Source organism: Sabethes cyaneus, chromosome 2 (genome assembly GCF_943734655.1).
Source record: "Sabethes cyaneus chromosome 2, idSabCyanKW18_F2, whole genome shotgun sequence".
Taxonomy (NCBI): Eukaryota; Metazoa; Arthropoda; class Insecta; order Diptera; family Culicidae; genus Sabethes; species Sabethes cyaneus.
This window is the reverse complement of record NC_071354.1, coordinates 77973916-77995504: the sequence shown is the minus strand read 5'-3', so window position 1 is coordinate 77995504 and position 21589 is coordinate 77973916. Positions and strand designations below refer to the sequence as shown.

General features: G+C 41.5%; 1 protein-coding gene across 1 annotated transcript in view; it reads left to right on the top strand.

The window, feature by feature from the left end:
• The first annotated feature begins 15243 nt into the window (after window positions 1–15243).
• The window catches only part of LOC128735096 (serum response factor homolog), a 416200-nt gene continuing 409854 nt past the window's right edge, over window positions 15244–21589 (top strand). The window contains exon 1 of the mRNA XM_053829584.1: window positions 15244–16065. Coding sequence (XP_053685559.1) covers window positions 15559–16065 — 507 coding nt within the window. The 5' untranslated portion in view covers window positions 15244–15558. The remainder of the gene's footprint in view (window positions 16066–21589) is intronic.

Genomic DNA, 21589 nt, shown 5'->3' with positions numbered 1-21589 from the left:
TGTCTGTCTGTCTGTCTGTCTGTCTGTCTGTCTGTCTGTCTGTCTGTCTGTCTGTCTGTCTGTCTGTCTGTCTGTCTGTCTGTCTGTCTGTCTGTCTGTCTGTCTGTCTGTCTGTCTGTCTGTCTGTCTGTCTGTCTGTCTGAATTTTTTTCTATGATGAATTGCGACTGTTCTCCTATTTAGGAAGGGAATTATGACCCCTCCGCCCTTTAAGAGTGGGCTTCCTTACAAATGAAATACGAATTTCCTCTTATCTCGAAAACTAATCAAGCAAATGGAACCAAATTTTGCATATGAGGATTTTCGGAGGCAAGAATTTTTTCTATGGTGAATTGGGACCCCAGTAAACCATTTGGTTTGTATATCTCGATTGCAAATGAGATATACGACATCATATCTGAACGAAAAGGTTATATTTCACAGAAGATATATATTCCAAAGCGGAGGCCTGTATCTTTTTCTGTCATGGAAATTTATTATTTTAGTATTTTATCCCAAAACTAGATTTCATTTCCAGTCGATTGGTCGAAAAAGAACGAAAATCTGACGAGAAACATCCGAGATATGGCCATTTTAGTGAAATCAGTTCTGGAAATGTTGCCAGTAATGTCTTACCTTTATGACCATTTTATAACATGACCAAAACTATTCCAATATGGATGTCAAACTTCAAAAATTTACGAGGGTTGAAAATTCTAAAGTTCGACACCCATATTGTCATGATTTCGAATATTCCCTGAAACGGATATGGATATGAATAAATTTCCATGACAGAAAAAGATACAAGTGATGAAAAAAATCAGTTTTTGACATACCCCCAGATAACGCGGATTATCTCCGTTGTCCACTGACTATTGCGAATCTTGAAATATTTTAGAAAAACTAGAAAGATTTTCCCGTCGAATGCAATTGGTTTTATCTAAAAATGTCCAATTTTCTGGAACTTATGGGTGTTTCAATTTCATCAAAATTTTGCATGTCCCGAACATTTTGTCTAACCCCTGTATATGAGGACACGCACGACTGCAAAATAATTTATTGTTCACTTTGTTATGACATACTCTAATCATTATATAATTCCAATGTAAAATTGACATGAAAATGATTTAATGTGAACTTTCTATTACGACTTTGTGTTATCTGGGACCCCTCCCCTCTTTAGGAGGTGGGGCTACCAAACAAACGAAATACAAATTTCTGCATAACTCGAGAGCTAATCAAGGAAATGGAACCAATCGGAGTTTTAGGAGGCAGGAATTTTTTATATGGCGAATTATTACCCTCCCTCTTTTAAAGGGGGGGCTCCCTTACAAACGAAATACAAATTTCTTCATATCTCGAGAACTAATCGAGCAAATGACACCCAATTTGGCATGTGAGAGGTATTGGAGGCAAGAATTTTTTCTATGGTGTACTGAGACCCCTCCTTCTTCTAAAAGGGGGGCTCCCATTCAAATGAAATACAAATTTCCTCATACCTCGAGAACTAGTAAAGAGAACAGAACCAAATTTGGCATGCGGGGGTTTTTGGAGGCAGGAATTTTTTCTATGGTGTACTGAGACACCTCCGCCCTTTAACAGGGGGACTCCTATACAAATGAAACACAAATTTCCTCATACTTCTAGAACTAATCAAGCAAATGAAACCAAATTTGGCATGGGTCAGCTTTCACTAGGGATCAGCTACCAGTCTCATTGCCTATCCTTGTTCTCGAAAATGACGTTCTAGAATATGTTGAAAAAGATCCCAATTTGAGAATCATTTTTCAGCAAAACCGAGAATGGGATAACCCTTTAAATATTCAATGTTAAAAAAATTATCATACCATATTTTCATATCAATGTTCAAAAATTTATGGTGGCCTACCACATCTGAGGTTTACAGCCAAATTTTTATCAGTTTCAATTAAAATTAGGCTCATTAAATCCTCATCTTACGAATGGCTTAGAATTAAAATCGAATGCCTCTGTTGCAGCTATAGGAAAAATGAAATGGCGTTTAATGGGTGCGTGCGATGGATATTCAACATCCCACGATTTTCAAGTGTTTCACACCTTCATAAAAATTTACTAGGATGCTCCTTTCATGATTTTCTCAAAACACGATACTGCTATACTTTATTCAGAATAATCTATCGAGGTTCTGGGTTCTGGCTATCTATCAGAAAATTTGATTCCGGTAAGAAGTGCTCGAACTGGAAACTTTATGCTGTCGCGAATTAATACTAGTCACTATAGAGACTCATTTTTTGTGGAAGAAATCAATTTATGGAATCATCTTCCGCCTGATATTAAGAACTATCAATCCCATAGAAGGTTCCATTGCGAGTGTGTGTATTGGTTTAATGGAAGGAATCAGCATAAGCATAGGATACCGCCCGTGTGCTGCTACTCCGTTATTGACCAGGACCGATGAAAATTGCAAAATGATGACTGGAAAGAGCATACTTGGGACAGCACGCTATTCCTCATTGTGCAACCTTATCAGGTCCCTGCATGCTGATCAATACCGACGCCGGCCACGTCCGAATGCGGGTCCTGGTGGGATGGGAAGGAATGTTAGTTCAATACTTGTTGCTACTAAAGACCAGGGAATCCTCTGCATCTTCACAAGTATTTCGGGAAAGGAATAGTTGTTAGTAGATGGGGGAGCTAGATGGATAATGTAAGTATGTAAGCACCAGTTATATGAAACTAACCTGGATATTCGAAAATTTTCTTGTAAATACTTTTTTAATAAATTTAATATAATGCCATTGGTGCTCATATATAACTATAATTTAATTAATATCGAAAAATACTACGCACATGCGAGATTTACGGCTCGAAAATTACGTGACAACTTGAACTATAATAAGTAACTGAAAACAAAAATCAGGCATAATGAAACGAGCCAATATAGTCCCTAAGTTGATAAGCATTTCCTCTTACCAACGCTAATATGTAGAGATATAGCGCCTTACGCGCTTCTGTCGGTTTAATGGAAGGAATTAAATATAAATTAAATTAAAAAAAATTGAATGTGCTTTAGTGAAGTGTTAGTCAGTGGAGAAACGATCTGTAGATGAATGTGGTCAAATGAATTTCATTTGTAGAATTTATGAAGGATCAGTCCTTACTCTACAAGAATGAATGAAATAAATTAAATTAAAAAAATTAAAATGAAATTAACTCAAAAACTAATCGAGTTCGAGAAATTTTAGACTCTTCCATAAAACATTAGTTAATAACAAGACCATCGCTCAACCTGATTAAATAAGGCGGATAGCATTTAAATATTCGCCATCATTACAAGCCATTTCGCCGAATACCATTTTGCGGAACACCAATTCTCGGTTGACCATAACGCGGAATATAGAGTTTCGCAGAATACCATTTCACGAAAAACCTTACGCGGGATGTACCATTTCACGGAAATTTTTTTCGTAGAAAGTACCATTTCGCAGGGGTGACCCAACTGAAGGAAAGTAATAGAGGTCAGTAGATCTAGGAAAATCAATAAACCACAAATGAAACACAAACTTCTGCATAATTAGAGAACTAAGCAAGCAATTGGAACCAAATTTGACATGTGGATGTTTTTGGAGGCGAGAATTTTTTTCTATGATGAATTGCGACTGCTCTCCTCTAGAGGAAGGAAATTATGACCCATCTCCCCTTTAAGAGTGATGGCTTCCTTACAAATCAAATACAAATTTCCTCTTATCTGGAGATCTAATCAAACAAATGGAACCAAACTTGGCATACCAGGTTTTTAGGTGACAGCAGCATTGCCGTTCAGGAGAAGAAGAATAGTGGTGATCTCTACAGGGGACTGCCCCCCATAGTGGACGGCGCTTCCGATGGCAGGTCGCCGGCAACAGTCGCGGCCTGTGGCCGTCTCGCGCTGAATTATCTAATGTTACTATTGATAGTTTTTGGTGGTCTTGTTATTGATTAATGTTTTATGAAAGAGTCTAAAATTTATCGAGTTCGATTAATTTTTAAGTTACGCAAAAATTTCTGTTTTATTTGCATGAGAGTCCTCATCCCCCTACCACAGGGGTGAGGGGTCTCAAACCATCATTAAAAAAAATTCCTGCCTGCAAACCCCCCACATGCCAAATTTGGTTCCATTTGCTTGATTACTTCTCGAGTTATGAGGAAATTTGTATTTAATTTGTATGGGAGCCCCCTTTTAAAAGAGGAAGGTACCATATTTACCATAGAAAAAATTTCTGCCCCCTAAAACCCCTTACATGCCAAATTTGGTTCTATTTGCTTGATTAGTTCTCAAGTTATGCAAAAATTGGTGTTTCATTTGTATGGGAGCCCCCCCCCCTCTTAGGGGAGGAGGGGTTTCCAACTATCATAAGAACCTTCCCTGGCCCCTTTATGCAAATTTTCACGCCCAGTTCGCGTTGATACACGGTACGTAGTAGACGCATTTCTTTAACTCTGCTCCGTACTTTAACATTCAAAGCGGTACCTACGGCATAATCACGTAACTGTCGATACTTAGTGTATCTTACGATCATAGTTCTCTATTAGATAAATTATCAGTGAGTTATAAAGCCAAAAGAACATATTTACCAGCATCGATTTCCGACGTGATAAGAATAAAGAAGCTAGCATTTCGTATACGGTGGTACATCTGCAGTGATAAAAGCAAGTGAAGTTGTCATTGTGAGTAGAGGTCACCATCCGCTGTGCGGTGGTGTATCTCGCCTGCACAGGCAAGGCAGATCGAAAAAGATTATCATATCTATCGCTCCACACCGACCGCCGTGCGTCGCAGAATTATTACCCCCGCAGAAACCATCAATACACAGTGGTGTATAATCAAACAATAGCAGTGTGAACACAGATTTCAATCGGTTAATAAATTTCGTAGTGCAGATCACATCTCACCACTGGTAGTGGATATTATATTTACCACTACCCTCACTATCTTTATATATCCTAGTGCGAATACGATCAGCCGAAAAGTGCAGTGCAGTGTTTGATTCGCTCGAATGGGGACCGAAGGTCCACCCCCCGACGGGGGAACATATATCGGCAAAAGAACGCTTCCTTGTTGGATGGACTCTAGTGGCGACAAAATTAATACCGTGACACTTCTTTTGAGAGCGGTAAGTCATTCCGATGTCAATGATAGTTCAGACTCGAGTATACCTCCCACCCCCACCACTCCTGAAGCTAAACTTCCCTTGAATCCCTTTCTTATCGAAAAAACTGTCGACCTAGCGCTTGATGGCAAGGCTCGAAAATTGGTCTCAGCTACTAAAGAAGCCCGCGGAAATCGTTACGTTCTGAGAACCACCTCAAAAAGCGCATGCGACAAGCTTCTCGCGATCAAACAGCTAATCGATGGCACCCCAGTCGAAGTCGTCTTACACCCATCACTCAGTTTTTCGCAAGGTATCGTCTACGATGCGGACACCATCGATTTTAACACAGACACAATTCTGGAAAACCTCGTCAACCAAAACGTAGTTGCCGTACGTAGGATCACCAAGAAATCGGGTGAAACTATCAAAAACATCCCGCTTCTAGTCCTAACTTTCCGTGAACACAAGATACCTGCGTTTATTTATTACGGACTCATCCGGCTTCCTGTTCGTACATACTACCCTTCGCCTTTGCTCTGTTATGGTTGCGCGAAATACGGACACTCTCGAAAAAACTGTAATCAAACCCCGATCTGCCTCAATTGCTCCACCGCCCACGACCAACCATGTACTAACCCGAAATTCTGTCTGAACTGTAACGGGAATCACGGCCCTACTGACCGGGAATGTCCGGTATACCAGGAGGAAGTAGCAGTGATAAAGCTTAAAACAGACCAAAGTTTGACATACGGGGAAGCACGAGCTGAAATAAACAATTCCAAGCGATGTACCACATATTCCAGTCAAGCTCAAAGTATTCGCCCACAGGTTGACGGCGACAAAGACCGCCAAATCAAAGTGCTTCGCGAAGAAGTAAATAAGAAGAACCAGCAGCTAGAAGAAACCAAGAAACTCAAAGAGGAGAATCTGAAAATGAGAACACATATAATCAATACAAAAACTAATAATTACAGCCAGGAAATAGATGCCATTCGAAAAGAACTAAACAAATACAGAGACGCTTACCATGCTACGTTTAAGGAATTGGCGGCTATTAAAGCTGAATTGTCCACAAATAATAGTATTACTCTAACCGCTGATACCCATTGCCAACAGCAACCCAAAAAAGCAAAGCGAAGCGAAAATAAATCAGGCGATGAAAGCAACGAGGTCCGACGACTCCCTACCCGAACACAAAGTAATATACCTAAAGCGACAAATTTGGAACACAACTTCGTAACTCCACCCACTCAAAATACCAGAGGACGAAATAGGCCAGAAAGTAACAACCAGACCACTCACAATACCAGAAACCGAGGTAATAACCCTGAACCATCGCAAGGGCGTGTCTATGCTACTCTACCCGGTATGGATATAGATGATGCTACTATCTCCGATTAAAATGTTCCCAAATAAACAAAATACTCCCGTTCATAGTTACATCGATACTACCCTCGACAACGAAACTACGCAAAACCATCAAATATCACTCATCCACAATTCCATTCCAACCCCTCAGGCGCCGGAAGTTCCGCTCTGCGATGATCCTGACGCTGTTGGGGATCCAAATCAACCAAAGAACCGTATTTCCCAAACGCTTCCTTCTCTTACCTGTGTACTCATTCTGAATAAAAAGCCTAGACCGTATGACCAACTGCCCGGGGGGCCAACCCCGGTTGGAGAGGCAGTTAGCGATAACAATGAAACAGCAACCACCATGCTAAATGACACGAATCGCCTACTACAACAAAGCACGTTACCACTCCAACGCCTGCAAGCTGATCTCACTCACTATGGGACTAGAGTAGAAGACGAAACCCGAAGTAGTCGTGGCCCCGTCAGTGCGGACGTTACACCCCCACCGGAACTGACGGACAACCTGCGACACTTTGAAACATTTCCAGGGACGCACAAAGGTATATTTACCTGTACCCCTATTCAGGAAAAATCGACAGAAATGGATGGAACACACACGGATGCATGTACCGTGCCACTACAAATGGACTTCGAGGGATACTCCACCAGGACGGAAAAGGGTGTTACAACCCATACCCTGGGGAAGGAATTTGATACAGTAAATCAGGATAACACCAACATTAACACTATTGGGACAATAGATGGAACCTTATTTGACGACACTGAAACAAACTCCGTTCCTTCAGTCACAGCTAGTGCACATTCAACTCCATTTGCCCTACAATGGAACATAAACGGCTACTTCCGTAATCTTCACGATCTCGAAATTCTCACACAAACCAACTCACCAACCATCATTGCCATACAAGAGACCCACCTTTCTAGCTCGGATAACATAAACCGCACTCTAGGTGGCAAATACAACTGGATCTGCAAACGGAATACAAATATATACCACACAGTAGCTCTAGGCATCTTATCTTCGATCACATACGAGCCGATCTCGCTTGAAACTGATCTGCCCATCGTAGCGGCAAGAATCTCTGCACCTTTCCCTCTATCAGTGATATCTATGTATTTACCGTGCCAAAAATGCCCGAACCTGCGTCGGAAACTTGAATCAGTGTTCAACCAAATCAGTGAACCATATCTATGCCTAGGGGATATAAACGGACATCACCCTGCTTGGGGAAGCCGAAAAGCTAACACGAGGGGATCAATTATAATGGAGATAGCGGAGAGTCACGGTTTGGCCCTCTTGAACGACGGGTCAACCACTTTCGTTCGGGGAAACCTAGAAACAGCTATCGATGTGTCGCTTATAAGTAACGTTATTATCAATAGACTACAATGGAAAATCGAAGAAGATCCCATGGGCAGCGACCACAAACCCATACTAATTACCACCAACGATGAACCTCCAAACGTGTCACGTAGACCGCGATGGCTCTACGATCAGGCAGATTGGGCATCCTTCGAAGACGTCATCTACGCAGAAATACGCAGCTCCGAACCAAAAAACATTGACGATTTCATGAAAATGTTAAATAAAGCAGCTGACTCCGCGATTCCAAAAACCAGTCCTCAACCTGGTCGAAAAGCATTACATTGGTGGTCACCGGCGATAAAACTAGCAGTCAAAGCAAGACGAAAAGCACTCCGGGCAGCAAAACGGCTAGCCGCGGATCATCCTGATAAAGAACAGGCCATGTCTAACTATCGAAACCATAGGAATGAGTGCCGTCAAGTGATTAGAGAGGCAAAGCGCAAATCATGGGAAAATTTCCTAAATAGCATCGACGAACACCAAACCCCTACGGAACTTTGGAACAAAGTTAACGCCCTAAATGGTAAAAGGAGACACTCTGGAATCTCTATTAATTACCAAGGTTCACAAACTCGAGATCCATCCATTATTGCAAATGTTTTAGCATCTTATTTTTCGGAACTCTCATCCCTATCCAAATATAGTCAACATTTTATCCAAAAAAATCTTGCATCCGGCTGCTCCCTGCACAACATCGCTATTCCAACTGACACCGAAAACAATTATATTAACACACCCTTCTCTATTGAGGAGCTGGTCTTCGCCCTCTCCAAAGGAAAAGGCAAATCTGCCGGAGCTGATGATATAGGTTATCCTGTCCTAAAACATTTGCCACTTAAAGGCAGACTCATGATGCTAAACCTTATTAACAAAGAATGGTCCTCGGATAGCTTTCCCCAAACTTGGAGACATAGCTTGGTTGTAGCAATTCCAAAAAATGGTCCTGGTTGCACGGATCCTACCGGATACAGACCGATCTCCCTAACGTGCTGTATCAGTAAGATCATGGAAAGAATGGTGAACAGACGATTGGTGCATTTCCTGAACAATCATGACCTACTAGATTGCCGCCAACATGCCTTTAGGCCAGGGTACGGTACAGGGACATATTTTGCATCCTTTGGCCAAGTCCTTAATGAAGCAAAAACAAATAACAAACATATCGACATCGTCTCGCTTGACATAGCCAAAGCATACAACAGGGCCTGGGCCCCCGAGGCAATACGTCAACTGGGAGAGTGGGGTCTGTCCGGTCATATTCTGCACTTTATTAAAAACTTCCTAACCAATCGAACGTTCCAAGTTATAATTGGTAATCACAAGTCAGACACGAAGATGGAAGAAACCGGTGTTCCACAAGGTTCGGTCATATCTGTCACTATTTTTCTGGTAATAATGAACAGTGTTTTCCGGCAACTCCCAAAAAACATACACATATTCGTGTACGCTGACGACATCCTGCTTGTCATCGTAGGCAACAAATTGCCATCGCTGCGTAGAACCACACAAGCTGCTGTGCGAGCTGTTGTCAAATGGGCAACTCTCCTCGGCTTTGAATTGTCGGCTGAGAAATGTGCAATTTTACATGCATGCAACGAGAACCACCGTACCACATCTAGACCAGTCTATATCAATGACACTGCAATACCTTTTCGGAACACGCTACGAGTTCTCGGGGTTCTAATTGACCGCCACCTATCCTTCAACCAACACTTTGCTGATGTCAAAGTCAACTGCGGAACCAGACTACGCTTGCTAAAATTGCTCTCCGGCCGCCACAGTACTAACAGTAGACCTACACGGCTCCGAGTAGCGAAAGCAATAGTTGATTCCAAACTTCTCTACGGTATTGAACTGACATGCAGCGCAACCGATAACATGATATCCAGTTTAGCTCCAACATACAACCGCTCCCGTAGAATCCTATCTAATCTGATGCGTTCCACACCAGAAACTTCAGTCCACATCGAACTAGGTACGCTTCCATTCAAACATCTCATAGTTTCAACGATATGCAAAAGAGCCATCAACTTTCTTGAAAAGACCACTAGAGACAGTGAAGGAGTCTATATTCTGAATGAAGCAAACCATGTTCTAAGAGAACTAGTCAACCATGAGCTCCCTGACGTTGCCCCGCTTGAATGGATTGGTCCCAGAGACTGGCAAGCCCCACAAATCAACATTGATAACACTATCAAAAGAAACTTCAGCGCAGGCTCTAATTCTGTCGCACTCCGAAGTACCGTCACAGCCCTTATTGCAGACAAATATTCTGACCACACATGCCGCTATACCGACGGCTCCAAAGCGTACGGAACAGTTGGCATTGGCATTCATGAGAATACCAGCAATCTTCAGTACCGTCTACCGGACATATGCAGTATCTTTTCGGCAGAAGCAGCTGCAATATTCATTGCCGCCTCTGAGCCCGCATCCAAACCGTTAGCCATTTTTTCCGACTCCGCTAGTGTAATCTCCGCCATCCAGTCGGCCTCTTCTCCTCATCCTTGGATTCAAGCCACTCAAAATAACGTACGCCCTAATACCACATTTATCTGGGTACCCGGACACTGCGGGATTCCAGGTAACGAAACTGCCGATCAGCTTGCAGACACCGGCAGAACCTCTGAATTCTACACGAGAAAAATCCCAGCGAAAGATATCAAAGCCTGGGTCGACCTATTAATACGGACTAAGTGGTCTACAGAATGGTTCAGCAGTAGAGGTCCATTTATCCGAAAAGTTAAGCAAACAACGCAATCATGGACTGACTCACCGAAGTGGGAGGACCAGCGTGTGCTGTCGAGACTTCGTACCGGCCATACCAGACTATCTCACGATTACGGGAACAGAAGTGGATTCCATAAGATATGCGATATATGCCATGTACCTTTCTCAGTGGAACACATCATCTGCAACTGCCCACAGTATACCAGCTCCCGGAGTCTATACAACATATCCGTCAACATTAATCAGGCACTACAGAATGAGACATCAAGCGAAGCAGCCCTAATTTCTTTCCTTAAGGACACACGTCTATTCAACTGTATTTAAGATAAGAAACACAAGATGAACCAGCCCACGGCTGAAAATCTCGATAATAAAGAGAGAAAAAAAAAAAAAAAAAAAAAAAATTTTCACGCCGATCGGTTCAGTAGATTCCGAGTCTATAAGGAACACACCGACAGACAGACAGATAGAAATCCATTTTTATAGGCGTTGATCTCTAGTATTTTCTTTCATCGCCATTTGAAAATTAGTCCATTTCGGAATTGTACCAATAGAGACTGCCATCAGCAAAGTTGGTCACTCTCCTAATTGATATATATTTTTTAACGAAATTGTAGTCTGTCCACACTCCGCAGTACTGAGGAAGGCCAAAGTAATCATTTTATGCAATTTACAAGCATCAAGATTGTTCCAAATTTGGCCGGATTACAATAGAAATGCCCGATCCGTTTTCAAATGCGTTATTTTGGTTTCGGCCCGATAATTGTAGGAGTTTTTATTTGTGGACTAGACTTCGGAATGAATTTTACCGGGTTTGAAATGGGGAAGGCAAATAAGGAGCGTCCAATATAACTCTGACCATCCCAAGCCCCTACCTAGCGCCTCCACGTGGCCATACCTGGTAATGCTCTATTGAGTAGCCAAGCTAGGAGGTGCATTGCTGGGTGGTTCCCGGTTGCCTGGTCTCAATACCGCGGTTTTGGGCAGACGGCGGAGCCACACGGCCTAGGTAATAGGTAAGCCTAATAAGTTATTTTAATTATTTTTTTCGTTTTGGCTTATGAAGCATCTCCTGCTATATAATAAAAACTTTGGCCAAAACGAGTTTTAATACTGCACATAGATACGAGAACAAAAAATTAAATTAACTATTAGAAGCATTTATGGAACCTCAAAGGACGCTACTCTATTCCATACGAAGGACTGCTGGTGAGATTGTTCTATTTTTACCATATATACCACATTTCATCTTAATATCATATTATTAACAGTATTATTATTGATATCATAATTGTGGAAGGCTGGATTACGGAGTGGATTGCCAACATGAATCTTTAAGGTCTGAAGCAAATATGGCACTTCTCAATTCAAAACAAACAAAGTCTTAATATTTTTTTGAAACGATGGTTCTACAATTGATGAAGGGACGGTAGGGAAAGAAATGAAAATTTTTTTTTTTGGAGAAGGTGAGGAAGAGCGGAAAGGAAGGGGGGGGGTATTGGTAGCTATGCTTGACAAGTAGTCATTTTGACTCCTACCTTTTGTCCAATACTGGAAGGTGCATGAGTCGAACCAAGCTGTAATCTGAGATTACAACCGGATTCGAACCCACAACACCCGCCAGGGCATATATATGTATGACCGCATTTCAAGGTCAAGACTAAAAACTTGAGATTAGTCTAAACAAAGTCTTCACGTGGATTAAAGTTGGTACAGCGAAATTGATTATTACATGGAAGCATCCTAATGCTGGTAGACGACTCTTATAATTCCGGAATGCGCACAAGTGCCTCTGCTTGTGGGTCCGCCCAATCCCTTTTAGCCTTCTGTAACAACATTAGTGTGAAATTCATTTGATAATCAAATTTGGATCTAATCTAATTCTACCCCCATACACTGGCAAGTCCTTGAAATGATGGTGGCTTTCCCCTACTACTACTACTACTACTACTACTACTACTACTACTACTACTACTAGACTTCGGAATGAATTTTACCCGCCCCTATGTCCATCATAATACAAATCAGTTAACGATTTTTATTTCAATGCTTCTTCCACTATGAGACATTTTTAAACTGACCTCTAACATACTACGACTACAGGCTTATGAGCAGAGCAGTCATACTTTGAAACCACATCGAGCCAATAAGCATGATTGCTTTTGTCAACTCCACATCTCCAACGTTAATCAGATTACCTAAATCAGAAAAGTACAAAACCCTGCGACCCTTTCGACATCCATAAAGAGCGTATCACGCGGAAAAGCATCCCAAGTGCACACACAACAGTGCTGTGATTGAGCACTTGGTAAGACGTATAAGTAAGTCTTTCTTCGCCCTTTGCCACCGCCACCATGCGTGACAAATTGAGCTTATCGCCATAATCATCATCCCTGAATCGGACGGAACAGGTAACCTTGCCAGTGGCGATCGGTAGCTGACTAGTTATCGTGACTCAGCGTCCTTTGCTGGCGAACAGCGTGCCGACGAAACACTCGGGAGGACAGTCCGGATGAATCGGATTGTCCTCTGAAGCGCCACGCGCTACGCTGGGTCCAAAATTTATGGTCAGGCATGCCTACACGGGCCTACTCCATTCATCCGTAAACAGTCCTAAATCCTTATTGTAAGGGAAATAATAGCGATCAGATCAGGGCAATTTTGGACTCAACAGTATAGTATTCTATTGACCGGCGACGGTCCGCTGCATCGCCACTGACCAGCTATTTTTAGCCGCTGCATCCCGGTTGGAGACGAAAACCGTCCAACGCGTCGCGACAAGTTTCATATGAATACCATAATCAGTCTTGGTAAGCCCCACCAACATCCCACCTGTGCGTGCGATCGATGCCATCACTCTCGTTCGGTTGTTGCCAGACGACGGAAAAATTTTCGCTAAAAATAGGCGTAACCATAATTCGCCGTCACCGAACACCTTGCCTGCCAGAGTAAGCGAGACAGCCTAAAAGCAGGGGGTGGGAGAAGGCCGGATTCGGATCGTAGCTTATTAGCAGTGCTTTTTCTGTGTCGCGATCTGGAGGAGCATACTTAATCGCTGCGATTACACACAACTGGAAATGGTGAATCTGGTCCTCTCGTTCTGGTCAATGGTTTCTTTTTCGGTTGTTTCATTCAAACACCCTCTGGGGCGTGTATGGGTGTGTGGGGTCTCAATCGATGATCGTACAGCGAATGTACTGTGATAGTTTATGGCCCATGTTTTGCAACACAAACGCACTGTTTGCAAGTAGCGAACACGTGGATCAGCAGTTTGTAACAGGCGCAACGAACTCACACATTGGCGCTTGATCGGCCGAAGATCACCGAAGCGTGCGCGAGCGCGCGCACACACTCTCATCGGCGACACGATCGATCGGATCGGGACAGCGCGAAGACGACTTTTGGATCGGTTTTATATTATTTTATTTTCGTAATTTTATTATATCGACAGTGGTCAGCTGGAGCCATATGTAGAATGTTCCTCGTGCGAGCGAAGCACTGAAGTCGTCGTCAGAGTGGATAGTCGCGAACCAAGCCACCGAGCCGTGTGTTGTGTACGTACGTACGATCGAGACGACAAAAAAATCAACGTGTTGGATTCAGTTTTTGGGAGAGAATCGTCCGGGCGACAGCCGAAATTTGAAGGACGCTGATTGTCCACTGGGAACGGAAAGTTGATGCAACAGGTGCTGCAAACGTGTGCTATTCTGTGGAAAAAAGAAGTTTTCGCTGAAATACAAGCAAAAAATCGACAGTTTGTGAGGTGTTGAAGCAAAAATCAACAAGTGGTTTAAACGGACTTCTGGAGAAATCCTGTGAATTCCGACGGTACAATTTGGCGCATCGTTCGCCAGAGTGTGCAAGGAGAAACAGTGTCAATCAAACAAAGTCTGCTAATTACTGTGAACAAAGTGAAGAAGGTGTCAATAAAAGTCGAGACAAACAAGTAATGATTGAATGAAGGTCAACATTGAGGAAAATTTGTGCTAAAAGTGCATTATCGAAAGAGTCGAATTAGGTCACCGAAGATTGACCCGAAAGCGGCGAGATTAACGGTAACCCTCGAATTCCATCAACTGCAAACATACCCAAAGCATTAGTTTCATCCACGGTACCATACAAAGTGTCCGTACTGACGTTCCTGCGTAAATGATACATGTACTAGAAAGCCGAGCATCACAGCGGTAAAATAAAACCGCAGATTCCACACGCGCAACAAGATCCGCAACTAAATCAAAAGATAAAAATAATCTCGAAAAGGGGATCAAAACATTAGGAGAGAGTCCCAAAAAAAGGAGCTGATCTGGCCGAACAAGAGCATACGAAGAAGCCGAAAAACCGTATCAGACGACGCTGCTGGTGTTTCCTGGTGGTGTTGGCAACTGTAGAAGCTTGAACCGACCTGAAGTACCTGTCTGCTGAGGGAACGAGAACGAGAGGAAAGGCGTGAGTGACCTGACTGCCCGCTTGCCTGCTGGTGCTGACGCTGAACCTGAAGCTGAGTAACCCCTGCACGGAGAAGCTGTTGCTGCCGCCGTCAAACAGAAGTCGTGTACCGTACGCCGCTTGTTCATCCATCTGTCAAAACGTACACAGAGAGTGAGTTCCCCATCCCAAAATATTCCGTTCAGTTTATTCGGGATCGCGGAATTTTGCGGGTGCGAATTTTATTTTTCGCAAAAATTAGCGGTGTACAGTGAGTGAGAAAATAGTGATCTACGACACGGCCCTTCTCCGAAAAACTAGCGGTCAAATTCCTTTGTCAGATTTACCGGAAATTCGCGTGTGTTGACGTAGCGGAACAAATAGCTCAATCGTCGAGAATTTTCACAGTGCGGAAGTGTGTTTGCCTTGTTCTATTTTGATATCTAAAAAGTGCGAATCAGGGTAAAAGTGTAAGAAGAAGCATCCGAAGCGCTAGACTCCGGTAGACCCGCGAGCGTGAATCTTCCTTTGATCCCGGTACCAAGAAAAGCCGCAAAAATTTGGGAAATAATGGATCCCAATGCAGCGCGTGATTCGCGCTACAATCTGAACTACAGCATGAGTATGATGAGCGAAACGCCGGAAATTTACGGGAACCCGAACGTTTCGCTGGCCCGCCCCCCGAGCGGTGGCCTGGTCGGTCAGGTCATGTCTCGTGGGGGCGGCCTAATGAGCTCCGCGAACGGACCTCAGTGTGGTGCCGGCGGTGGTGGAGGCGGCGGCGGAGGTGGCGGTGGAGGTGCCGGTAGCCTGTCGCGCGGTATCAAACGGACCAATTCGGACTGCTACGACGACGGCCGGCAGATGGTCGGTTCGCAAAATCTGACCGGTCTCGAGGGCTGCAACGTCGGGTCCGACGTTGTGGACGAAAGCTACACCTCGCTGCAGCCGAAGAAATCACCGCCGAGCAACGGTAAGAAGACAAAGGGCCGTGTCAAGATTAAGATGGAATATATCGATAATAAGTTGCGACGGTACACGACCTTCTCGAAGCGCAAAACCGGAATCATGAAAAAGGTAGGTGGACCGGATTCGGGTGTTTTAGTCAACGAAAGTCGAACCGAATGTTGTGCGGTGCGAATATTTTTTGTTGTGCTCTGTTGGATGGGGATCTGTCAAAATCAGCTTGTGAGTGCCGATAGGCAGAGCGAGTGTGTAGGTGTATGGCCGGGCCGGGCCAAAGACACGATATAAATCTATTTCACATAATCAATTCCTGCGATTTTGGCGAAATTTGTGTTCAGGGGGATAATATTAGTGAAATTTACTTTAATTTCATTTCAAAATCAATGAAACGTCTCTGCTAAGCCATTGCGAGAGATCACGAGTATAATTGCATCAGTGTTGCCATGTTGGCGATAATGAGCGGTCAATTATTAATTCTTACTATCTAATCAACGAAGCTCTTATCAAAATTTACACACATATAACAAATGATAAGCCTCGGAAGGTGTTGTTCTTGTTTTCTACTAAATGACCCGTGCCGCAAGCTTTTGTCTTGAAAATAATCTCGATTGTTACTCAGCGTGACTTGGGTTTTAGATCATATCGTAGCACGTTGCCTGCTTTCATATCAAAATGAGTAAGCAGTTTGCTGGCGTATTGTCTTCCGCAATATTGCAGGCGCCCGTTGATGGAATTTTCCATTGTTGAGATTATTACTCTTGGAGAGCAACTTTCGATACAATTATTTGTTAATAAAATACGGTATCTAATGTTATATCATATTTCGTGCTCTAAATTATTGTTTGATAATGCAGCCCACAGTTTTATAACATTGGTTTGAAAACCATATAAAAACTCCATGTCCTTAATTGTTTTTGGTAATATTTGTGATTAACCTAGAGTCGATTTTGGTAAAGCACTTTTTGGCTAGTAATCTTCCCGATTACTGCAATGCCCATTTTTGGTAATAGTTTTCTCTCTATTGTAGCAACACATATTGATTCCTAGTTAGACTACATGTATTTTGAATTTTCGTGCATTTCGCCTCTCTTACAAAAATGTTTGATGCAATAAACAGGTCCCAATTCGTAATATACTGAAAATGTTGACGTGTCGCCCGATACGTTGATTACAGTTATCGGAACAGGATTATAAAACTGATCGCCTATCACCCGATGAATAATACACATCGTATCGTGTATTATTCATTATTCCCTGTTGAAACAAATAAAAATCGAAAGAAAAAGTTTTCCGAACTTGCCATTTAACGATATAGCCCTATATGTTAGTATTTTAGATACAACCCCTGTGCAAACAAAAATCTAATTGCCATTTTTTGCCAATATTTGGTTTAAGAAGCTAAAATTCAAATTTAAAGCTACATATATAAAAGCACCACCCAAAAAACCAATCATAATAAAAAGATAAAAAATTTGGCACCTTACAATACAGAATGGTGTAAAAGAAATCATTTTTATTGCCGCAGAAGATAACGCTGCCATCATACTTATTGTTAGTCACCATAAATTTGGGTTGAATACCTTAACAGTAAAAAACATTTCTTTGCGAATAATTTGTTTTATTCACAGCAAATATTTTTTCCTATATCTAAATTATTGTCCCAGACAAAATATATCTAGAAATGAAATAAATCTACAGTATGGTTAATTACTTACCACAAAAATAGAAACAAATTTATGAATAAAATTCATATTTCTGGCTTAAGCTTTTAAACGTTTGCATAATCAACCCTTTTGCATGCATTATGAGACCTACTGAAAACTAAGGTCAGATTTATTTGATTTATTTATTAATTTAGTTCGCCATGCAGTCCGAAATCTTTTCTACCGCAATTGAGCAAATCCCATAATTTTGGCAACCGTGCTGGCAATGTTTATGTTTATTTGCGACTGCGGCGGCTACGCTGCCAGCTGGTACGCACACAACCTCGGACCCGGACTGCTGCGGCGAGGTTCTCGCACGTTACGGTGTCTCATTCTCTCACATTTTCCACCGCCGTACCATTCACTCTCAGTTCCGCGGAAGCAGACCACTCACGTAACGTCAGTTCGCATTCATGCGTTGCCGGCTGCTGCTGAATTCAGCGCTGGCGGGCGACGGCTGATGCGATGCGCCGCCAAGTGAGAGTGAGAGTCTGCCTACACTTTCGGTCGGATCGTGCCGCGGATGCTGCGACTGCGAGTGGGTAATGTTTTTATGCTCGATTTGTTACTTTTTTTTTGTTGCTTCTTGTTTCGCTTCTCCTTGCGATGATGGTGCGGTGGTGTGATTGTAATGTTTTGAATTCCTTTGCTTTTATTTTTCTGCCCTCGACTTGGCTGGTCGTTTGCTTAGTTTATGTTCATGAGAAATTGACGTGCTGGCGCAGTGGTCATCGAGCTCGCAGTTATCTAGACCCATGTTGCATTACATTAATGGGGGTCGTACTGGTCTTTATGTGTTTTATGGTATTTTAATACATTTAAAGTTAAAATCGAAAAGACACACCCCTTTTGAGTTTCGCAATTTATGGGCCATTTTATCAAGCTTTAGAAAACGTGCACCGATGCCGACTTTAAATTATCCATTTACATTAAACATTTAAACTGACCATGCGTTCCGGATTGTGCGAAACTTGTCCGGAATGATCAAGTGTGTTTAATCGTGTATTTATTGCCAGTTGGAGGTTTAAGTGCTTAGAACGATACAGGAGAGACGGCATTTTTCTGGCGAAAAATAAATGGTTGAATCAAGTATGTACAATCAACTTAAAATATATATAATTACATTTAAATTGTTGAATCAAGTATGTACAATCAACTTAAAATATTTACAATATGTAATTTTTAATTTTGTTACTTTTAAATAAATTTGTTATGCACTTACAAAACTATTTTCTACTCTTTTCTAATTGCTATTCAATTTGTTCCGCGTTCTTCTAGAAAAAAAATTTGGGTACTCTAATTTATGTATACTGAAGTTGCCTTTGGTAAATTTTGAATTTTACGTGGATTTGATTTACGAGGAACGTATCCTCGGTGTAAAATTCGATTTTAGTGTACATTATTTCTCCAGGTTGCCAAGTATTCAATGTCATTAAGCTATTTCACTTAGTTGGTTTGTCTAGAAAGGCTGGGATTAGAAGATAAAATGTGAAAAAAGTGGCCATTTTTTGTTTCAAAAAAAATCTTACGCAATGCATATCCCCGAAACAGAAGATAAACTTCTTGTCGCCTCTGTAATTTAAAGCCGCTGTACTTTGTGCATGTGTAGCTTTATCAGTTAACAAAGACAACGTTTCATGTGAGCAGTGTAGATTGATAACATTTTTACGATTGGCAACTTAACAATAAACACGCGCGAGTTTTTCACTTTGTCATGCAGTGAACTGTTTTGATAAACAATGATAAACAATTCCTCGAAAGAAAAAAAAACAGCTATCAATGCTTTTCGATTCAATAACAGATTAATTACTCATTTCAATGACCTCCAGCATTTCATTTCTTCATAAGCGCTGAATTAATTTTAATCGCCTTGGTTATTGACCTTTTTTGTGAGAAATAGGAACTTCCACAAACTTTATGCCTGGTCTGGCTTTTCAATAGATATGATTCACTTGCGGGGAACAATTATTATTTAATTTGTTGACATTTGATCAAATTGTTTTTGCAATAGCAAAGTTTATTACGTATTACTTCCTACATGTTCTGTTCGAGTTCAAACCCTAAGATAACTAAATCTATCGCAATTCGAGAATCAACAATGAAATTTACATAAATTGCAACATTTTTCAGTCTCGCCAAGGTAAATCTCCGTTAAATTTATCGATGCACAATTACAAAAAAGATTATACGAGGGAGACAAGAAGCGTATTTGGTCATAACTGCTGTAATCTGGGTAAAAAAGCAGGACAGACAATGTTTCCAAAACGCTCCAAACATGTTTCAATACCAAAGGCTTTGAAAGTTTGTTCCAGCTGCTTGACAGCAACTTCCCGTGGAAAATCTTACAAGTGTTACAAGTATTGCAATAATACTAAAGTGCAAAACATTGCAAAACTAGCAGGAGATTGTACCGATCAACTTGCAGCCAAAATTATCCGTGGAGAACGCACATCGGAAAGCAACACGACTGAAAATAGTAAACCGTAATGCGAAGAAAAATATTATGGCTAAGCAAATATCTCCTGAGGAAATGTTGGCTTGAAAGACCGATTTGAAGCTAGGTACATGAATTTGACGGTTTTCTTCGAAGTGAAATTGTAACGTATGGTCACCACGACAGGGAAGTCCGGGTCTTTGACAATACCCCCAATACTGCTTAGTGCTATGCAAAAATGTACCTGGACTGATTGACGACAACAAAGCCAGACGAAATATTGGACAAGCTGCCAGATACAAAATAGCAACTGACGAAAGACGAGGTTCACTAAAAATAACTTTGAACATAGAGAAAAGTAATGAAGAGCTGTGCTCTATGATCAACGATACGTTTGTCGTACATTTGACATTGCTTTATAAAGTGAATAATTACAAAAAATCACTATACCTACTATAATTACACTTTAACTTTAAAATAGCTATTCATAATATCCACTTACACAAATATTCCGCAGATACGTATTTCAACTGGTAATTACAGCCTTCTACAGTGATTTCGTAAAAGGGAGTGTGACTTTTGACAATTTTATTATGTTACGATTTTAAGCATTATTCGATTGTAAGTCAAAATTGATCGAAAAGTTAATTATTTTAATTAGAACTTTCAACCAATCACATGCAAGTACACTTTTGCTACCCTTGCTCAAGACGACGATTTTATTCACCTGCGATTTCGTTGGCTTCGGTTCCAAAAAATAGTAACGAAGGCAACTCGTCCCGTTATTTTTTTCTAGTATATCTATACGAAGTTGCTGTCCTGAAAGTAAACCGTATCGAAGAAGTGCTCAACCACCCCTTCCCCCCAATCAGTTTGCCCGGGGGCACTAAAATCTATTAATATTTTTCGATATTTTCGGAAAAATCGAATTTTATTTTTTTGCATTTTCGAGACGCTTACACCTTCAGATTTTTTAATATCTGATCTCGTTAAAAACTTACGGGAAGTCCCCTCAAGCGAAGTCCATTGTTGTACGAAACTTTGAACGCGTTTTCCCCAAAACCATGTTTCTTTAGATGGCGGTACGTGTATCTCAGAATCTAGTGGACCGATTTGGCTAAAAAAAATGTCAGCATGGAAAAATGAATTATCTAAATTGTTACGTAGCGGTTTTCTGATATCTCAATTTTTTATGAGCTTGTAATTGGCGATTTTTGATGAAAAAACACCTTTTTTAGAAAAATTGCCGCCATTTTGGTAATATTTTGAATTTTCAAAAACCACTGCGTAACAATTTAGGTATTAACCTAAAGCTTCATAATCATTCTTGAAATTCGTTCTACGATACCTCGTTGGTTCCCAGCACGTACCACCAGCAAGGGACTATTTTCTAGAGGACATTTCCGCGCCTACCTGCCACCAGCATAATAATCACTATTCTGGTATCCAAACATTACAAAATATATCTTCAAATATACCTTAACTAATAACCAAAATA